General features: G+C 31.1%; 1 protein-coding gene, 1 long non-coding RNA gene and 1 pseudogene across 2 annotated transcripts; all 3 read right to left on the bottom strand.

Annotated features, from left to right (window-relative positions):
- Window positions 1-213: 213 nt before the first annotated feature.
- On the bottom strand, window positions 214-1,146 carry LOC118348796 (annotated as a pseudogene).
- A 5,322-nt stretch (window positions 1,147-6,468) lies between these two features.
- Window positions 6,469-10,070, bottom strand: LOC109006267 (receptor-like serine/threonine-protein kinase SD1-8). The gene is made up of 6 exons (XM_018985485.2): window positions 8,782-10,070; window positions 8,157-8,470; window positions 7,539-7,746; window positions 7,217-7,454; window positions 6,966-7,116; window positions 6,469-6,865 (listed from the first exon to the last, which is right to left on the bottom strand). The coding sequence occupies exons 1-6, from the start codon at window positions 9,944-9,946 to the stop codon at window positions 6,569-6,571; spliced, it is 2,373 nt and encodes a 790-aa protein (XP_018841030.1). The 5' UTR covers window positions 9,947-10,070; the 3' UTR covers window positions 6,469-6,568.
- A 7,155-nt stretch (window positions 10,071-17,225) lies between these two features.
- Window positions 17,226-19,443, bottom strand: LOC109006268. The gene is made up of 5 exons (XR_004802611.1): window positions 19,149-19,443; window positions 18,682-18,790; window positions 18,333-18,528; window positions 18,065-18,213; window positions 17,226-17,562 (listed from the first exon to the last, which is right to left on the bottom strand). It is a non-coding gene; the product is annotated as an uncharacterized LOC109006268 (long non-coding RNA).
- Window positions 19,444-20,119: the final 676 nt, after the last annotated feature.

Below are 20,119 nucleotides of genomic sequence, written 5' to 3'. Positions count from 1 at the left end.
TACCGCATGTATTCATCTATTGTCACATGAGTTCTTGCATGCCTTACTACATTTATTATCTATTGTTACTGCAAGAAAAATGAAAATTTATGACAAGTTATTTGCGATGAAAATAATTATTTGTGGTGAGAATAGATTCATTTTAATAAGAAATAATCATTTTCGTAAAAAATAACTGATAACAAATAAACAATTTGAAAAAGTTGCTAGCTATCATCGAGCTACAATGCCTGAAAATGTTACATCATTCAGAGAATTAGTTTGCTGCATCGATGAAGCAGAGTAGCTTGTACGGATATAGAAGGTTGATTCTTTAGGAGCAGGCAAATTTGTATTTTCGTGGCTTAGCATAGAAATAACGTCTGATATGGAAGGCGATCTGAATGTTTGACACTAGTATGAAGAATAAATTGAGTTCAGAATGTTTGACATTTTAGTTACTTACATATCCTAGGAGGTTTACAAAACGATCTGAATGGCAGAAGGTCACTATTTTCCTGCCACTTAGGATCTCCAGCATAATGACTCCATAGCTAAACACATTAGATTGTATCGAAAAATGGTCGTGCACAACATACTCCGGCGACATATAACCACTGTCTCAACAATTAACACCGAGTGGTTAGTACTTGAAGGAGAATCCATGTTGAGATCATGCTTAAAGAACAACCGGTCACTTACTATGTCCCAACAACTCTAGTCGTTTATGCCAGAGCTTCATCATCTCCAAAAATCCTTGCCATGCCAAAATCTGATATTTTGGGATTCATGTCCGCGTCCAACAATATATTGTTGGTCTTCAAATCACGATGAATGATCCTACATCAAGAGTGATTGTGAAGATAAATAAGCCCTTGAGCTATCCCTTCAATGATGCAGAAACGGTTATTCCAGTCCAATAACCTCTTCTTTGTAGGATCTGGTTCAAATTTTACATTTAGTGAGGAAAAAGAGAGCACCAAAAACATGCACAAAGATGAAACTGAAATAAGGTCATCACGTACCAAACAGGAAGAAATCCAAGCTTTTGTTGGCCATGTACTCATAGATCAAAATCTCTTCTTTTCTTTGAATGCAGCAACCCAACAGTCTAACGAGGTTCCTGTGTTGCAGCTTTGATATCAACTGAACCTCATTTTTGTGCATCTTGAGTATCCTTCATATGTGTGTAAGCTGAGAAATGTCATTTATGGTCTTAAACAGGTTCCTAGAGCCTAGTTCTCAAAACTCAGCAACAAATTGTTTTCATTGGGTTTTCAAGAATCGAAATCTGATACATCATTGTTTGTCTATAGAAACACTTCTCATGTCATCTTTGTTCTTATTTTTGTGGATGACATCATTGTTATGGGTTCAAATTCTAGCTTAATTTCAGAATTCATTTTAGCTGTTGGTACTGCTTTTCCTGTCAAACACCTAGGTCACTTACATTATTTCCTAGGTATTGAAATCTGTCGAAACAATCAAGGTCTGTTTCTTTGTCAATCTAAATATATCTTGGATCTGTTATAAAGAATAAACATGCAAAATGCGAAACTCGTTCCAACCACAATGTCTGTCACCACTAAACTTTCGGACTTTGACAATTCCTCATTTGAAGATCCTCTCACTTATAAGAGTGTAGTAGAAAGTCTTCAATATTTATCATTACTCGTCCTGGCATATCTTTCACTGTTAACAAAGTCTGTCAATACATGCATAATCCAAAAAATTCACATTGTCAAGTAGTCAAAAGAATCCTTAAGCATTTAGACTCACCTCTCACTTTGGTTTGTTTTTCTCAAGGCTGTGTTTGGGTACTAGAGTATCCTCAACACTTTCCAAGTCTTCTCGTACTTTTGAAAATACTTCACATGCCAAACAATTTAAAATACTTTCAATGGGACCCACAAATCCACTTCAATCTCTACTCATAACTATTCACAAACATTCTATAATACTTATCACTATTACATATAAATAAAAAATAAAATCACTATAATATTTATCACTATTAAATATAAATAAAATAAAATTACTATAATATATAAATAAAAAATAAAATCACTATAATATATAAATAAAAAATATTTATCACTATTATATATAAATAAAAAATAAAATCGCTATAATATATAAATAAAAAATAAAATTACTATGATATATAAATAAAAAATAAAATCACTATAATATATAAATAAAAAATAAAATCACTATAATATTTATAACTATTAAATATAAATAAAAAATAAAATCATTATAATATATGAATAAAAAATAAAATCACTATAATATATAAATAAAAAATAAAATCACTATAATATATAAATAAAAAATAAAATCAGTGATTTTATTTATCACTATTAAATATAAATAAAAAATAAAATCATTATAATATATAAATAAAAAATAAAATCACTATTATATATAAATAAAAAATAAAATCACTATAATATATAAATAAAAAATATTTATCACTATTATATATAAATAAAAAATAAAATCACTATAATATAGAAATAAAAAATAAAATCACTATAATATATAAATAAAAAATAAAATAACTATAATATATAAATAAAAAATAAAATAACTATAATATATAAATAAAAAATATTTATCACTATTATATATAAATAAAAAATAAAATCGCTATAATATATAAATAAAAATAAAATCACTATAATATATAAATAAAAAATAAAAAATAAATATAAATACACTATAATATATAATAAATCTATAATATTTATCACTATTAAATATAAATAAAAAATAAAATCATTATAATATTTATCTCTATTATATATAAATAAAAAATAAAAACACTAAAATATATAAATAAAAATAAAATCACTATTATATATAAATTAAAAATAAAATACTATAATATTTATCACTATTATATATAAATTAAAAATAAAATCACTATAATATATAAAGAAAAAATAACATTACTATTATATTTATCACTATTATATATATATAAATAAAATCATTATAATATTTATCACTATTATATATAAATTAAAAATAAAATCATTATAATATTTATCATTATTATATATAAATTATAAATAAAATCATTATAATATTTATCATTATTATATATAAAAGTAAAATAAAATCACTACAATATTTATTAATATTAAAAAATCACTATAATAAAATCATTATAATATTTATTATTAAAAATCAAATCACTATAATATTTATGGGAGCCACATATTTTTCAACTACCTACTCAAAAGTCAATAACTCAACATACTTTACACATCCAAACAACTCAAAATACTCTCAATAGGACCCACAAACTCACTCCAATCTCTACTCATAACTATTCACAAACATTCTCAACACTTTTCAACACCCAAACGTACCCTAAATCTTCTTCATGCAATATTTCGGCTTTCTCTGATACTGATTGGGCTGGATTCCCGGATGATAGAAAAATCACTGGAGGATTTTGTGTGTTTTTTGGTTCTCATTTGGTGTCTTTGGGCTCCAAAAAGCAGCTTACTATTGCACGTTCTTCAATTGAGGCTAAATATAAAGTCATTGCTAATACCACTTGTGAAGTATTATGGATTCAATCTCTTTTACAGGAACAATAAGTTTTTTTGAAAGATCTACCAAAATTATGGTGTGACAATTTGGGGGCAACTTATTTAACTGTAAATCCAATTCTATATGCATGAACAAAATATGTAGAATTAGATTATCACTTTATAAAGGATAGAGTTGCAGCCAAGACTCTTATTGTTTCATTTCTGTCTAGCAAAGATCAACTAGCAGACATTTTGACCAAACTTTTATCTACTGCACGTTTTAATTTACTGCATTCAAGCCTCACTCTCAATCCAGTGTCGCTTGAATCCCAAGGGCTGTTGAGGATAGAGAACACTCACCGAAGCACTCTACTACACAAGCACGGAATAGCAGCAATACAATACTAGAATATTTGCATGACAGAGCAATGACAGCAAGGAAGCAATGCAGCAGGACCACTAAGGCAAATGATTCTGGAAGCACAATACCGAGCAATAAGAAATATTCGTGGAAAGGGACAAGTGTCATAAAATCATAGAATTAGGTTGTTGTAAATTTTTGTAATTTAATGCACTGAGAAATGATGGAAAAATAAAGGAATACAATACATAGGTTTTCTTCAGGTCTTTTGTCAAGCACTTTGTGGGCATGAATTTCCATAACTCAATATTTTTTATAAATAAAGTTGTAAAATAGTTATGGGATTTCATAAAAATACTCTCCGTAGTTCTGAAAACAATTATAAAAATGATGTATCTATTTCTAATAGGTTCATTACTTCTGTGAAAAGTCCATGGTGGATTATCAGTAACACAAACAAATTAATGGTTTCTCTCTTTTTTCTTTTTGGAATTTTGTATGCAAGGATAAGAAGTGTAGGGACGAAAAAATAGAGATATAAAAAGTGCATAAACATAATAAAATTATACCGTCTATTTTTTTCGAGTTTTGCTATTCATCATCTTCACACACTGCATACCATATTTATTTTTATTTTTATTTATTTTTTATTTTAATCTTCTTAAACTATGTGTGGTGTGTGATGTGTGAAGATGATGAATAGAATTTTTCTTTTTTCCCATATGCACTTCTTATACGAGCACAAATATTTTCAGTTTTTTTCCTTAATCAAGCAGGCATTTTATAAAGAGAAAATATACTTACAACTGTGAATTGCGTAACCGTCGCGTAATCGCTTTGAAAAAAATGAATAAAACATGGGATCCACATAAAAAAATTAATTTTTTAATAGTGGACCCCACTCTTTTTCAAAGCGATTACGCGGCGGTTACGCACTTTACGGTTATATGTAGAATTACTCTTTTATAAAACTATCATAATGTCAAATAAAACATAAAAATTTTGAAATTTCAACAAGACACCCATTCATGTTTTAGACAGATCTAGTAAATGCATGAAAAAAGTAATATTGTATAGAGTAGTTCTACATATATTTAAAATTTTACGTATAACACTCGTTTTAATTCAGAGTAAATCATGATAATGTCCTTAAATTTCAACCATAATTAATTTTCAATTAAATGATGCGTCCTTAAATCTCAACCATTATTTTCAATTAAATGTAGTACGTACGTGCTTTTTCGGCTTCTAGTGGATTTCATTTTATTTCATAAACATTGTGTTTGACTGAATTAATTAATTTAAAATAGAAAAATGACTTAAGAACTTATAAAAAATTTACTTCTTCATATGTTAGTTATTAATATATTAAAAATGTTTAAATTTGAAATTCAAAATTTAAATTTAAAAAAAAAAACTAACAAAATAAATCATGTACGTAAAATTATAAGTACATGTAACATTATTCTTTAAAATAATAATTAAGACTTTGCCTAGAAGTCTAGGTAGATATATATTTAAGAAATTTAAAGACTCGTAGTCCAATTCTATGATAATTTTTTTTTTTTTATACGTGCGGGAGTGGGGATTCAATACTTTGTTTTCTTAGTGAGAAATCAAGATGTTGTGCCATACATATATAATCTTTTTTATTAAAATCTATTTTTCAAATTACATTATTCTACATAGATGGTGTGTAGTATAAAGATCTCTTCAAATAGAGTTATTCTCTCTTTTATATGTTGGTTTTAACGCGTTTAATAATTACATAGAAATAAGTCAATACGACACAATTCATTTCAACCAGTTTAATGTTAATAGATTGAACTAGCACGCATAATCCATTTGATCTGATTAAGATAATTTTACATAAAACTTAAAATTTGTATTTATTAGTAGTCATAATATCTAAGAAAATAATAAGACTACCTACTAACAAAAAATATCAATATTTTTTAAATTTTAACATGTAATAAAACCAATGTTACAAACCCTACAATAACAAATATAAGCATGGGTCTAGAATTACAATCACAACAATAAAAATATAAGAATATTGAAAAATACCAATATTACAACCCAACAATAATAAAATTGTAATTTTGAAATAAAATTAAAACGGGTTATTGCCAATTGATTTCAGATGAAGCAGGTTGATTCGTTATTGACTCGTTTATTAATCATGTCTTAACAAGTCAGTTTGTTTTGACCAAACCCCCATTTATATCAAATTCAAATCCATTAATTTCGTGTCATGTTCGTGTTAGATTCACGGATCATGTTACATATTGCCACCCCACGTATTGTCACACCTAGCAATGCTACTCCACATCTTGATTTTCTCATCCTAGTTTAAAGGGACAACCACTTAAAATATCTCATATTGATAAGTGTGATTAAAGATGAAAAATTTAAAATTAAATAAAGATCAACATTTCTCAAAACTCTCTTTGTTTTGGTTTATAAGAGCATAACTCTCTCATTTTCTGTTTTGCTCCACGAATAGCCCATTTGAACCTTCTTCGGTTTAACCCGTCTCAACATTCAAACCCCCATCGGATCAAAAAGACTATTAAAGAATAATAGTAAAAGAATTTATAAAATAATACAATGCCCATTGCATGCCCTTGGGCCTTGATCTCAGAACTTAGAACAGTTCTGGGAAACTGTTAGCTAGCTATCATCGAGCGACAATGCCTGAAACTGTTACATCATTAACAGAATTAGTTTGCTGCATAGGTGAAGCAGAGTAACTTGTACGGATGCAAAAGGCTGATTCTTTGGGAGCAGGCAAATTTGTACTCTCATTGCTTAGCATAGAAATGACATCTGATATGGTTGGTCTATCTTCTGGACGTTCTTGCACACACAAGAGACCCACCTGAATGCATTGCATAAATTGGCTTGACAAACATGAGTTAGACAGTGTTGGGTCCATTAACTCCAAGCCCTTTCCACCTTTCCACAACTCCCATGCCTTCAAACATATATCAACATGTTAGGAAGTGGGGCAAGAAGCCAACTTTTAAACTAATAGAAGTATGAAAAACAAATGTAGGACATTTGTAGTTACTTACATATCCCAGTAGGTTGAAAAAACGATCTGAATGGCAAACGGTTACTATTTTCCTGCCACTCAGGATCTCCAGCATAATGACTCCAAAGCTAAACACATCAGACTTTATCGAGAAATGGCCGTTTACAGCATACTCCGGCGACATATAACCGCTGTCTCAACAATTAACACCAAGTGGTTAGTGCTTGAAGGGGAATCCATGCTAAGTATATCCATGCTAAGTTATTGCTTAAAGAACAACCAGTGACTTACTATGTCCCAACAACTCTTCTTGTTTTTGCCCGGGCTTCATCATCTCCAAAAATCCTTGCCATGCCAAAGTCTGATATTTTGGGATTCATGTCGGCGTCCAACAATATATTGCTGGTTTTCAAATCACGATGAATGATCCTAAATCTAGAGTACTTGTGAAGATAAAGAAGGCCTTGAGCTATCCCTTCAATGATGCTGAAACGGTGCTTCCAATCCAATAACATCTTCTTTGTAGGATCTGGTTCAAATTTTACATTTAATGGTAAACAAAAGAACACCAAAAGATGCACAAAGATGAAACTGAAATAAGGTTATAACGTACCAAACAGGAAGGAATCCAAGCTTATGTTGGCCATGTACTCGTAGATTAAAATTTTTTCTTCTCTTTGAATGCAGCAACCCAACAGTCTAACAAGGTTCCTATGTTGCAGCTTTGATATCAACTGAACCTCATTTTTGAACTCCTCCAGTCCTTGACCAGATTGTCTAGAAAGTCTCTTCACAGCAATTTCATTCCCGAGCAATGTGCCCTGAAAACGTCATTTTGTCTGTTATTTTCTGAATTAAAACAACTCTTGGTTGAGTATTAATATTTTTTTACACCAAATATCAGATGTGGAAATGTAGAGCTGAGTGACCAAAATAAGTCCCATCTCACTGTATCTTCTAATTATATAGATTCTGTAATAGATATTCACCCCGACTGATGCTCATATAACTCTTCTTTTTCGGCCAGATATAGTTATGAACTGACAATAACCATAGTTCTGAGGATGAGAAGAACGTCATGTCTGTTTCTTCGAACATAGTCTAGCTACAAGTGAAGACCCGACATGTCGTCTTCATTAACAAATTAAATCGTCTACTGATCTATTTATGCCTAACTAATAAATCAAAGAAAATAAGTCACTCTTGGAAGTCATTTTATATCATGGATTACCTTGTAAACAGGCCCGAAACCACCCTCCCCGAGCTTATTTTCATCAGAGAAGTTATTTGTAGCTGTTGCTATGCAATCAAAACTGAGCAGTGGCAGATCGTGATCCTTCTTTCTACCATATTCGTCTTTACGTTTATCTTTATCAACTGCTTCTAGATAAAAGCCTACTTGAACCTGGAATCGCTTCAGACCGAAGTCTTTTAAACGATGATTTCTCCATCGGAAGTAGCAAACTAAGGCAACTATGACGGGCAAAATCAGAGAAAGAACTGAAATTAATACAAGCCACCACAGCCTCCTGCTGTGATGTTCACCTGAAAATAAATTCAACCATCTCATTATTCACTAACCTCAAGATGCCTTTGCCTCTAGTGTTAATTAAGACTGTCAAATGAACTATACATTAACTCAGGTATGTTACTAAAATTGAAATCCTGCACCTGTCAACAATACATATGCATTACAACTATATAGTAGCATGTTATCAGATGAACTATACATTCATTTAGGCATGTTGCATGTTACCGAAATTGTGATCCTGCACCTGTCAATGATCACCCGCCTATAACATGGTGATTTCGATCAAAATGCATGTTCAGAATATTTCAAGGGCAATAAGGCCTACCAGATTCTGTGGAAGTGTCCCCACGAACGTATATTGTCGCCTTTCCTTCCCCAATGAATTGCAAAAGAACCTTTTTCTCCCCATAATAAAGTTCACATCCGGTGCCATCATCTCGGAAAGATGCAAAAGCAGCACAAGAACAATTATCCTTGCACAATATCTCACAGTCACTAAGACCCAGATGAACTGAACCGCTTACGATTGCTGAATCTGGCATCGACCCTATAATTTCTGAGAACGTATCTCCATTCTGGCACATGTACGGGGTTCTTATGTAACAGTCAGTCGCCTTGCTGGCTGTAGTATTTTCGCAAATTGAACGATTTTCCATTAATATCTTCTGTCCCATCATTTTGTACTCCTGAATTTGCCCAGATGAAGACAGCACAAACCATGAATAATTACGATTTTCTTCAGTTTGGAAAGAAAAGTAAACCTCATTTGGGTTCGAAACATAGCTAAAATTGTAGTCATGTGACGAGCTTTCAAATTGGAATTTAAGCCTCTTTCCATCCCAAAATCCAATCTGCCTTGAGAAACCATCTCCGTGCCAAACCTTGACATGTGTAATGTTATATTCATCGAGGCCCAGAGCAAAAGAGCCTGTAGTAGGGACAGACGAGCTTTGCCACGATACGAGAAACTGTTTTCTTAAGTGTTCAGTGCCTAAATTGAATCGTCCAATTTTCATTCCAGGCAAAAGTGTGTCGGATGGATAATCAAAACTCTGCCAGACAATGCTATCTCCTTCTTTAAGAAGAAGATTTCCTGAATCCAGAAGTGTCGCAATTGTCTTGCTACTCGGGGCAAGCATTGCAGCGTTCACAATTATGGGAATTAGCTTCCTGTCGGTGATCACCATATTCCCATCGTACCTGATAGAAAGGATTCCGGGGGAGGCCAAGAGGGGCGATTCACGGTTTGCGACCCAAACGGGTTTCTTGTTTGGGTCATTCTTGAACCATATTCCCAAGTAGTGGCTGCTCGAGGAAGTCCCGCCAGAGCTGAAGAAGCCTAACTCAAAGATCCCATTTGAAGAAACTAAGGTCTCATTCTCTCCCAGATTCTCGCCTGGCTTAAGGGTATCCCTTGCTTGACATAGCCATAACAGAAAGCAGCAGTGAAAAATTTGTATGGTTAAGGAAGAAGTTGCCCTGTTGGCCATTGAAGGAAGGGTTCAAGGCTCAGAAACGCACAGAGAGAGAGAGAGAGAGAGAGAGAGAGAGATCAGAGAGCAAAGACAAATGGGAAGTCGATGGAAGAGAAGGACATCAGTACACCTAGTGAAGGCAGAGTCAATATTGGCAGGAGAGAGAGAGAGAGAGACAGAGACAGAGACAGAGAACAACCTATCACGTATGGAATGAGATGTTTGATCCGAGTTTAATTCACTTCGATGTTTGCTGATTTAAAAAACAAAAAAAATGACTTTCGAGGAAAGCGGTCACTATTCTGTAATTCTGTTTGATTTCTAGTTGAACTGATCTATCTTCGATTACAGTAATATAATAAAGCAGAAAGTGGTAGAAAATAAACTAACATCTCAAAACTGGTCTTCTTCATAGTCAATAGATATGATGATCTAATAACAGAGTAGAGAGGTCAATTAACACATAATAATTTGAAAAAACAAACATAAATTACATTTCGCATCCTAAATTACGACTGATTTTGTCTACCTCTTGTTTTTATATTAGCAGCATGTGGAGGCACACAATCAGATCATATCACACAAGTTGGCATAAGCAAATCAAAATCCCAAGAATCATGCACTTAGTCAAAGCTATAATTTGTCCTTTTGAAAGCAATATGTAGTTGATGAGGCAAATAATTGCCATATATAGTACCCAACATGTTGGATTGAAGTTAAAAGACGACCATCAACATCTTTTGGATCAATTGGTAACATATTTAAGAGAATCAAGAATCCAATCCTCATCTCCCATATATATATATATATATATATATATATATATATATAAAGCTACAAGAGGACCATAATATTTGAATAAATGCAACATAATTTCTACTTGCATGAAATTGGAGATCGCTCTCTCAAACTACTCATCCTTATTTGCACGTTTTCTCTTCTGTATAACCAACAAATGAAGCCTAATCTATTTTAAAGATAGATCTATTATGACTAATGTTTTCTTGGTAGGGGACCATCAAATCGACAGTCTTTTACTAAGCTTTTTAAGGTTTCGGTTTTTTTAAAAGAGTTATTCTATTTTCAAGTAGTGTGTAGAGTAAACTATTCATATCGTTTAAATGTTAAGATTTGATTTATAAGACTCAAATTTTAAAATATATCTTTTAAATCAAATTACGCCATACAAATATTTTACTAAGCGCTACATATCAACTTGAAAGAGTAATAATACATCTATAATTTTTTTATAAATATTTTATAACTCAAACTTCAAATAATCAATAAAATCATATATTCCATTAAAAATAATTTTTTAATATTATAAAATAGTTATAAAATTGTTATAACTTTATCGCTTTTCAACTTAAAATTCCTTGTACGAACCTGAAAACATTAGGAGCGATGTGAGTGTGTAGATAAAATGGTTGTTATGGGCAGGAGATGGAGAGAGAATGAAACGATCTCGTAGTCAAAATTAAGAGAAAATATAAATCGTATTTTACTGTACATAACAGCCGCTGCACACTAAATATATTGGATGAAAAAAAAAACCGTGTTGCGGCTATAGGCTGATGTCCAGAAGAACTCCACAAAACTAATACTTGATGCTTCTCCCATGGAGTACGGTCAAATTAATACACTCAATAGATACATGCATGCAGAAGTCAACGCTTCCCCATAGAAGGGGAAAACATGCAAAAGTGAATGGACGAGAGAGATATCACTAATGGAAGGCTGAACAGAGGGAATGACGTCATTTTCTTTTGTCAAAACAAATACACAACCAAACATTTCTTCGTTCCTTACCTTGACCATAAACAAAAATTATAATTATCATCTCTTATATTATATATTAATATATAATTTATTATTTTTACTCTTTTATTTAAATACATATTATATATATTTAAATAAATAAAAATGACAATTAATATATTAGTATATAGTTTGGAGATGATAAATAGTATTTCTCAATTAGATTATAGCAGTATCTCCAAATCAATTGAGGAGATGCAATCGCTAACACATTTCAAATGAAAATGCTTGGTTGCCTTCCAAATGTGCCTCCTAATACATTTTTTTTAATGTTTAAAAAAGTCACCTTGTGTATTTTTTTAACATTTAAAAAGAAATAAAAAACAAAACAAAACAAAACAAAAATGCACTGGGGACACTTTTGGGAGCATATTTAAGTCTGGTTTGGATAGTAAAGTCTTTTCAAGTCATCATCCCATATCATCTCAATATTCAAACTAAAGTTTTGAAATCCGTTTCGGTGACCATCTCAATTTAGTCACTGAAACGGAATATGTCGATGCCGATATGTTTCAGTGTATTATTTCGGATAGATATTAAATGGATAAATTATATATATAGACTATATTCTAAAATAATATTAATACATATCTTAAAAACATACGAAATAATATTTTTTAATACAAATTTTAAATACACATACATATAACACATATTTATTGATATATTTATTTTATTTTTAAAACCATAACACATACACACATTGTAAATTGAACTATTGTGACTTTTGTCCCAATTTTGATAAGTTTGCCAAGTTGCTAGACGTTTAGAGATGGAGCTGGTTGGAGCTTGGTCCATTAGACCAAGTGTTGCAGAGATGGATGACAACATTGACAAGTCAAACGTCAAATTTGAGAAGTCTTTTCACTATTTTAGGCTGTGTTTGGATAATCAAGTATCCTCAACACTTTATAAGCATTCTCGTACTTTTAAAAATATTTCACATACCAAACAACTTCAAATACTCTCAATGGGATCCACAAACTCACTTCAATCTCTACTCATAACTATTCACAAATATTCTATAATACTTATCACCATTATATATAAATAAAAAATAAAATTACTATAATATTTATTACTATTAAATATATAAAAAAAATCATTATAATATATAAATAAAAAATAAATCACTATAATATATAAATAAAAAATATTTATCACTATTATATATAAATAAAAAATAAAATCACTATAATATATAAATAAAAAATAAAATCATTATAATATATAAATAAAAAATAAAATCATTCTAATATATAAATAAAAAATAAATCACTATAATATATAAATAAAAAATAAAATCGCTATAATATATAAATAAAAAATAAAATCATTATAATATATAAATAAAAAATAAATCACTATAATATATAAATAAAAAATAAAATCGCTATAATATATAAATAAAAAATAACATCATTATAATATACAAATAAAAATAAAATCATTATAATATATAAATAAAAAATAAAATCACTATAATATATAAATAAAAAATAAATCACTATAATATATAAATAAAAAATATTTATCACCATTATATATAAATAAAAAATAAAATCGTTATAATATATAAATAAAAAATAAAATCACTATAATATTTATTACTATTAAATATAAATAAAAAATAAAATCATTATAATATATAAATAAAAAATAAAATCACTATAATATATAAATAAAAAAATAAAATCACTATAATATATAAATAAAAAATAAAATCACTATAATATTTATCACTATTAAATATAAATAAAAAATAAAATCATTATAATATATAAATAAAAAAAATCACTAAATATATATAAATAAAATCACTATAATATATAAATAAAAAATAAAATCACTATAATATATAAATAAAAAATAAAATTATAATATATAAATAAAAAATAATCACTATTATATATAAATAAAAAATAAAATCACTATAATATATAAATAAAAAATAAAATCACTATAATATATAAATAAAAAATAAAATCACTATAATATTTATCACTATTAAATATAAATAAAAAATAAAATCATTATAATATATAAATAAAAAATAAAATCACTATAATATATAAATAAAAAATAAAATCACTATAATATATAAATAAAAAATAAAATCGCTATAATATATAAATAAAAAATAAAATCACTATAATATATAAATAAAAAATAAAATCACTATAATATATAAATAAAAAATATTTATCACTATTATATATAAATAAAATATAAAATCGCTATAATATATAAATAAAAAATAAAATCACTATAATATATAATAAATAAAAAATAAAATTACTATAATATTTATCACTATTAAATATAAATAAAAAATAAAATCATTATAATATATAAATAAAAAATAAAATCACTATAATATATAAATAAAAAATAAAATCATTATAATATTTATCTCTATTATATATAAATAAAAAATAAAAACACTAAAATATATAAATAAAAATAAAAAATAAAATACTATAATATTTATCACTATTATATATAAATTAAAAATAAAATCAATATAATATTTATCACTATTATATATAAATTAAAAATAAAACCATAATAATATTTATCATTATTATATATAAATTAAAAATAAAATCATTATAATATTTATCATTATTATATATAAAAGTAAAATAAAATCACTACAATATTTATTAATATTAAAAAATCACTATAATAAAATCATTATAATATTTATTATTAAAAATCAAATCACTATAATATTTATGGGACCTACACATTTTTCAACTACCTACTCAAAAGTCAACAACTCAACATACTTCACACATCCAAACAACTCAAAATACTCTCAATGGGACCCACAAACTCACTCCAATCTCTACTCATAACTATTCACAAACATTCTCAACACTTCTCAACACTTTTCAACACCCAAACGTTAGGCTTTTGGAGATTTCTGGAAGGAGTCTCCAGAAAGGGGAGATCCAAAGATGGGGTAATTAACTAGAGCATAAAACTATAATTTTGTCGCTCATTCTTCAGTTGATTCATAAAAGGACCTTGATTTAACTTCATTCTTGTGTTCAACATAATTTCGAACCAGAATTTCTATTCTGGCTGGAATACCGGAATCCATCTGGAATTTGAGTCAGTGGAATATTGACATATCCCATGCCGATTACTGTTTCGGTACGAAAAATTTTGACTGTTCAGGTTGGAATGAAATGGGTTTCAAAACTTTGATCCAAACACCACAAACACAAACACTTTTCAATTTCAAATCTTCGCTTTTCAAATCTCAAAACAAAAATAAATTATATTAAAAAATAATATTCTAATAATATTTTAACTTTATAATAGTTTTATTTAACTTTTTCACAATCATATTCCAAAACACCATAAAATATATTAACTCAAACATTTCACTACTATTCACATATCATCTCATCTTATCTCACTATCCAAACCAGGCCTAAAAGGACAACCTAGCTAGGGGTGGGCAGCATGGGCCTGCCCCCCACTTACCCGTCCGCCTTGCTCCCGCATGGGCCTTCGCCCCACATGAAGAACTACTAGCGGGGGCGAAGGCCAGGCTGACCCCAGCAGGGGCCCGCCCCGTACCCCACTCAACACCGTCCCAAATTTTAATAAAAATTATTATTTTTTATATTTATATAAATATATACAATTTTTTAAAAACTTAAATTCAAATTAATGGATTGTCTTAACTTTCTAGGCCAACATTTATATAGGAGTCACAATAAGTCTCACATTGCTTAAGAATGACTATTATATTGCCTTAGCCTCCTATATAAAAGTTGGCCTAGAAGGTCAAGACAATCCAAAATACAACTCTAATGAATTTATATTTCTTTTGAATAAAATTTATAATTATATTATATTATAATTTGATTCTAAAATTTTTTTTATTAAAAAAAAATTATAAATCTAATGAATCACTGGATTACCCAGGAGGCGAGGCGGGATGCGTCCAAAACACAAACAAACTAAACCAAACCTGTAGAAGAGGATCTATCACATCAAGAAAGAAGTCATGCCATGTTTTAAGCGATTGAGAGCATCCTCATTGATTATATAAATGCAAATCCAATGAGTTTGGCTAATAGACCCCACAAAATAGTCTACATTATATTATACAATTTAAAAAAAATATGACTTTTAACTACAGTAATTTGAGATTGGTGGTTATATTTGGTGGTCACTGTAACTAGACCAAATTAATTAAAAAATATTTTCAAGTATTTGCTATTTCTTTTTCTTTTCTTCTACACCATTTCTCCAATTCTTATTTCACTCGTTTGCTTTTCTTCTGCACCATTTATTTCGTTTCAAAACTTTTTTTTTTTTTTTTGCCTATTATTGCTAGGTCCAATATTTTAGATTTAGGTTTTTTTTTTTTATTTTTGATTTGTTTTAGTGCTCCCAGGGCTAGTATTTGAGCTCGAAACAAAAAGAAAATTAATGGATGTTTTTTAGGTAAAAATGTGACAAGTCAGATGTGTTTTTCTTAACGGTGTTGTATTAAATATTTAGAATGTTTTTGCTTCACTCCTAAGATATTGCTCTTCACTTGTATTGATGTATTTCCATATAGCTCTTAATTTTTTAAAAAATATATTATTAAATTTATAATATTTTATTATTATTTTGACTAATAGATAGATAGTCCAATGTAGGAATAAATTTTGAGTAGAATAACCAAATGCAAAACAGAGCCGCCTCTACGCGGTCTGTCTATTTTTCAAGGAATAACAGCCCTCGACTAAGAAGCTGCTACCTCAAAAATACACCACAATCACGTCAGACTCGTGCGCATGGGATAGAATTGCAAAACACTTCAGCTGATTGAACTGCTTCGACTTCAGCTTAGCCCGTGTTCAACCATTGAACTTACGCAGTGTATTCAGGTTCCTGTATTGTGTGTGCAAGATCGTGCAACAGATGGACCAACAAAGTCAGATGTTGTGTACATGCTTGGGAGTGTAATGACAAATCCCACATATCCTACAAAACCAGATTTTCCTACCATTGCAAACACAAATGACAATAATTTGTCAGAAAATCCATGACCTGTTCCGATGATGATCTAAAAATTTCAAAAGTCGTGAGTTGAAAACAGTCTGGGTCATCACTATTTATAAGTTCATTTCTTGACCAAGCTCATCATTTCATATATTTCCTTCAGCAAACAATACCAACTTGTTCACACTTGCAGTATACTCGAAATTCATTTTATCGCTATAGAATTTATGAATTATATCATGGCCACAATCATTAACATTGTGTGCAATCAAATGCTGCATTCCAATCAAGACAAACGTTGAGCCTATCCGAATCCTGCCACGTTCTTCATTAAGTAGAACTTAGCCCAATCGCTTCTTTTTGGGTAAAAGGAATCGAGGCAAAGTTTTGCTCAATTCACTTCCACATGTATTGTGATCCATGCCTTGGTATTCTTCAGAAACACAGCTTGTGCATATATCAGTGAAGGCAATAACATCATATACCAAATCAAATAGTATTCTCTATAACTGGGAGCTAGAGACACCTTTAAAAGATACGACGATAAGATGTTCAAGGCTTGGGTTACTTGGGACAACATGACACTTTTCTGCTGAATAATTGGTAACATGACTCATAGAAGTCAAGTTGAAGCACCAATGATTGATCGAAAGAAGTACGAGCTTAAATGCAATTGAGTGTAACACAAAATGTGGTCTCCAACATACAGCAAATACAACTCACTTGCAAAATTCTAGACTGCCTCTCAAGCATGTCAATCATAGCCCTTCCCTAGACAATTAAGACAACGCTGTACCCTGTGAAGCAGAAAATTGTGGTAACGCATAAGCCTCCCATGATAGCAACTCAAAAACTAAACGCTTTCTCAAAACATGCTATCAAATAAATTGGGATTTTTTTTTTTTTTTTTTGCAGGAATATCATGCCTTGCAGGCAAACAGGCGGGGTTTGAAAAATAAACTAGACCTTCATCGTTCCAACTTGCATACCAAAATAAAATTTTCAGCAAATTCCACTAACGCATATTGTGTTTGTTTCATCAGCTGTTTATTTGGTTTCAGAGAACTGTTGGATGAAAATAAAGGTTTTTTCTTTTCTTTTTTTTTGTGTGGGCAAACACAACTAAAGGGTTAACTATCCAAATCTTTTCCTTTTCCCTCGGTTCAATTCTCAGAAAACATCTCCGCATCCAAACAGAGCATAAACAAAATTAAATGGCAAGCGCTTGAAAATGAGCTTCAAAAAAGAGTAAGAAAATATTTGAAAAAGCAGAAAATAAAAGAAAAATCATAGACCAACCTGTTTCCATCGCAAGTAGGGCAAAGGCAAGGGTTGATGGCAACAGGGTCATACAAAGGCGACCAACTTATGGTGGCATTTCCTTTGCACAATTTGCAGATATAAAACCCTTTGCCTCTGCAAACGCCACAAGGCAATGCGACCTTTCTCTGCACCAAAACCCGCCAATAAAAAAATAGGACTCAGCAAAAGACAAGCCAAAGAGCCACAAGGAAAAAAAAAAAAAGAATACAATTTCGGAGCAAGGGGGCGTCGCTTTTGAGTTTACCCGTTTCGCTTCGTTGGTGAGACGAATCGCTCTGATAGTAGCGGAGGAAGCAAGATTAAGAGTTAGTATTCCACCAAGAATGATAGCGGCGCCGGTGCCTAACGTTCGCAGTGGCTTTGGTATCATTTTTTTTTTTTTGGTCTTTTCGTTTTTGAGGCACTTATTCAAACGGTTGGAGTCCGCAAAAGAGAGAAGGCTGAAACGGGCAGAGACACGGACGGAGAGAATCAAAGAGAGTGGCAAAGGGGATAATCTAATCCACACTTTCACAAATTCAATTTCGACGTGGTGACAAGAGATTCACAGTAAAAAAAAACATTCATGAGTAGTTTGACGACGATAAATTCACCGTGGACGTGGTGGCAAAGGTATCTGTTTAAGGCGTTGGAGACGTCCTCAGCGGCACTTCAAAACAAAGACTACGAAAGGCACGACCTCCACTAGTCAATTGAGTTACCCTACAACAGAGAGAGCGGAGTGAGCGATGGAGAAAGAAAACAGCGAGAGAACCGAAAAGTTCACGGGGTGAGAGAGATTAAACAGGGAAATCAGAAAGAGGGTAACACATTGGAGGGGGGGAAATGCCGGCTTCATGGGATACGGTGGCACACGGCGGCTCTGTCTTCGAGACTATAAACAGAGGTTGGTTGGGTTACGGGAGTGACGTCGGGTGGCCGTGTGGTGCGACTGGGGAATGGAACTGGCCGTGCGTGGGGCTGTTGGCAGCTGGGTGGGTGGCACGGCTTAAAAGTGCAGAGAGGGAGAGAATAACAGAGAGTCAGCGAAGAGAGAACGCGAGGGAGAGAGAGAACTTACCGGCGTCGCTCAAGCGATGGGGCTCGAATCAGGACTGTGAGGGTGTGTGGTGAGTCTTGGCGTGGTTGATCCGAAATCAGTGGCGGCTGCTGGTGGTTGTCGGTGTTGGGTTTGCTCGACGTATGGTGGTGGTGATTTGGGCCTTCAGCACAAAAGAGAGAGAGATCGGCAGAGAGAGAACTCGTAAGAGGGAGAGAAACTCATGGGGAGGGATTGGCGAGTGTGGGGCAGGGAGAGATAGAGAGGGAGAGGGAAAAAGTGTGGTAAAACGGTGCGTTTTGCATATAGCTGTGCTGGATTTGGGCTCTGCCTGTGGTGTTACATATTCTGTGTACAGGCGAGTTTGCAGCATATGTGGCATCCATCCGTTAGGCGTAGGTGTGCCCAGTTTCAGCTTCGACCCACCTAATCAACCTCACACACACACTTGTCCATTAAAAAGCATATTAAGAAAAATTATATTCGTCATTTTTACATTACATATCATACTACATATATATATTTTTTTAATCTTATCAAATGTATAGTGTTTGAGATGATAAATAGTAAAACTCGACTTAGCATGTTTAGTGTTGTTCATCCGAGTTCCGGCCTGAAAATCCAAGTATACCCAGACCGTAATTGAGTTTCAAAACCAAACCGGGTTATCCGGGCCGGAATCCGAATTGAAACCGGTTTTTAAAAACCCGAGTTCCGGGTTGCACCTTTTTTTTTTTAATCAAAGCCTACATGTTTAAATATTTTTTCGTGAAAAAATATTGATGCAGCATTCAAACTCTATTTATTTAATTTTTTAAATCAAAACTTACATGTTCTTTGACCACCAATAAAAATTTATATGGACAAGAGAGTAAAAAAAACCATAAAATAAATTATTTATTAGACATAATATGTATTTTTCTTTTGAGTTTCTATCTATTTAATTGCTAAAAATGAAAAAAAAAATCAAAACATTCAAACGAAGAGAGAGA

Source organism: Juglans regia, chromosome 1 (assembly GCF_001411555.2).
Source record: "Juglans regia cultivar Chandler chromosome 1, Walnut 2.0, whole genome shotgun sequence".
Taxonomy (NCBI): Eukaryota; Viridiplantae; Streptophyta; class Magnoliopsida; order Fagales; family Juglandaceae; genus Juglans; species Juglans regia.
Note: the sequence above shows the minus strand (reverse complement) of the source record. Positions and strands in the feature narration are given on the sequence as shown.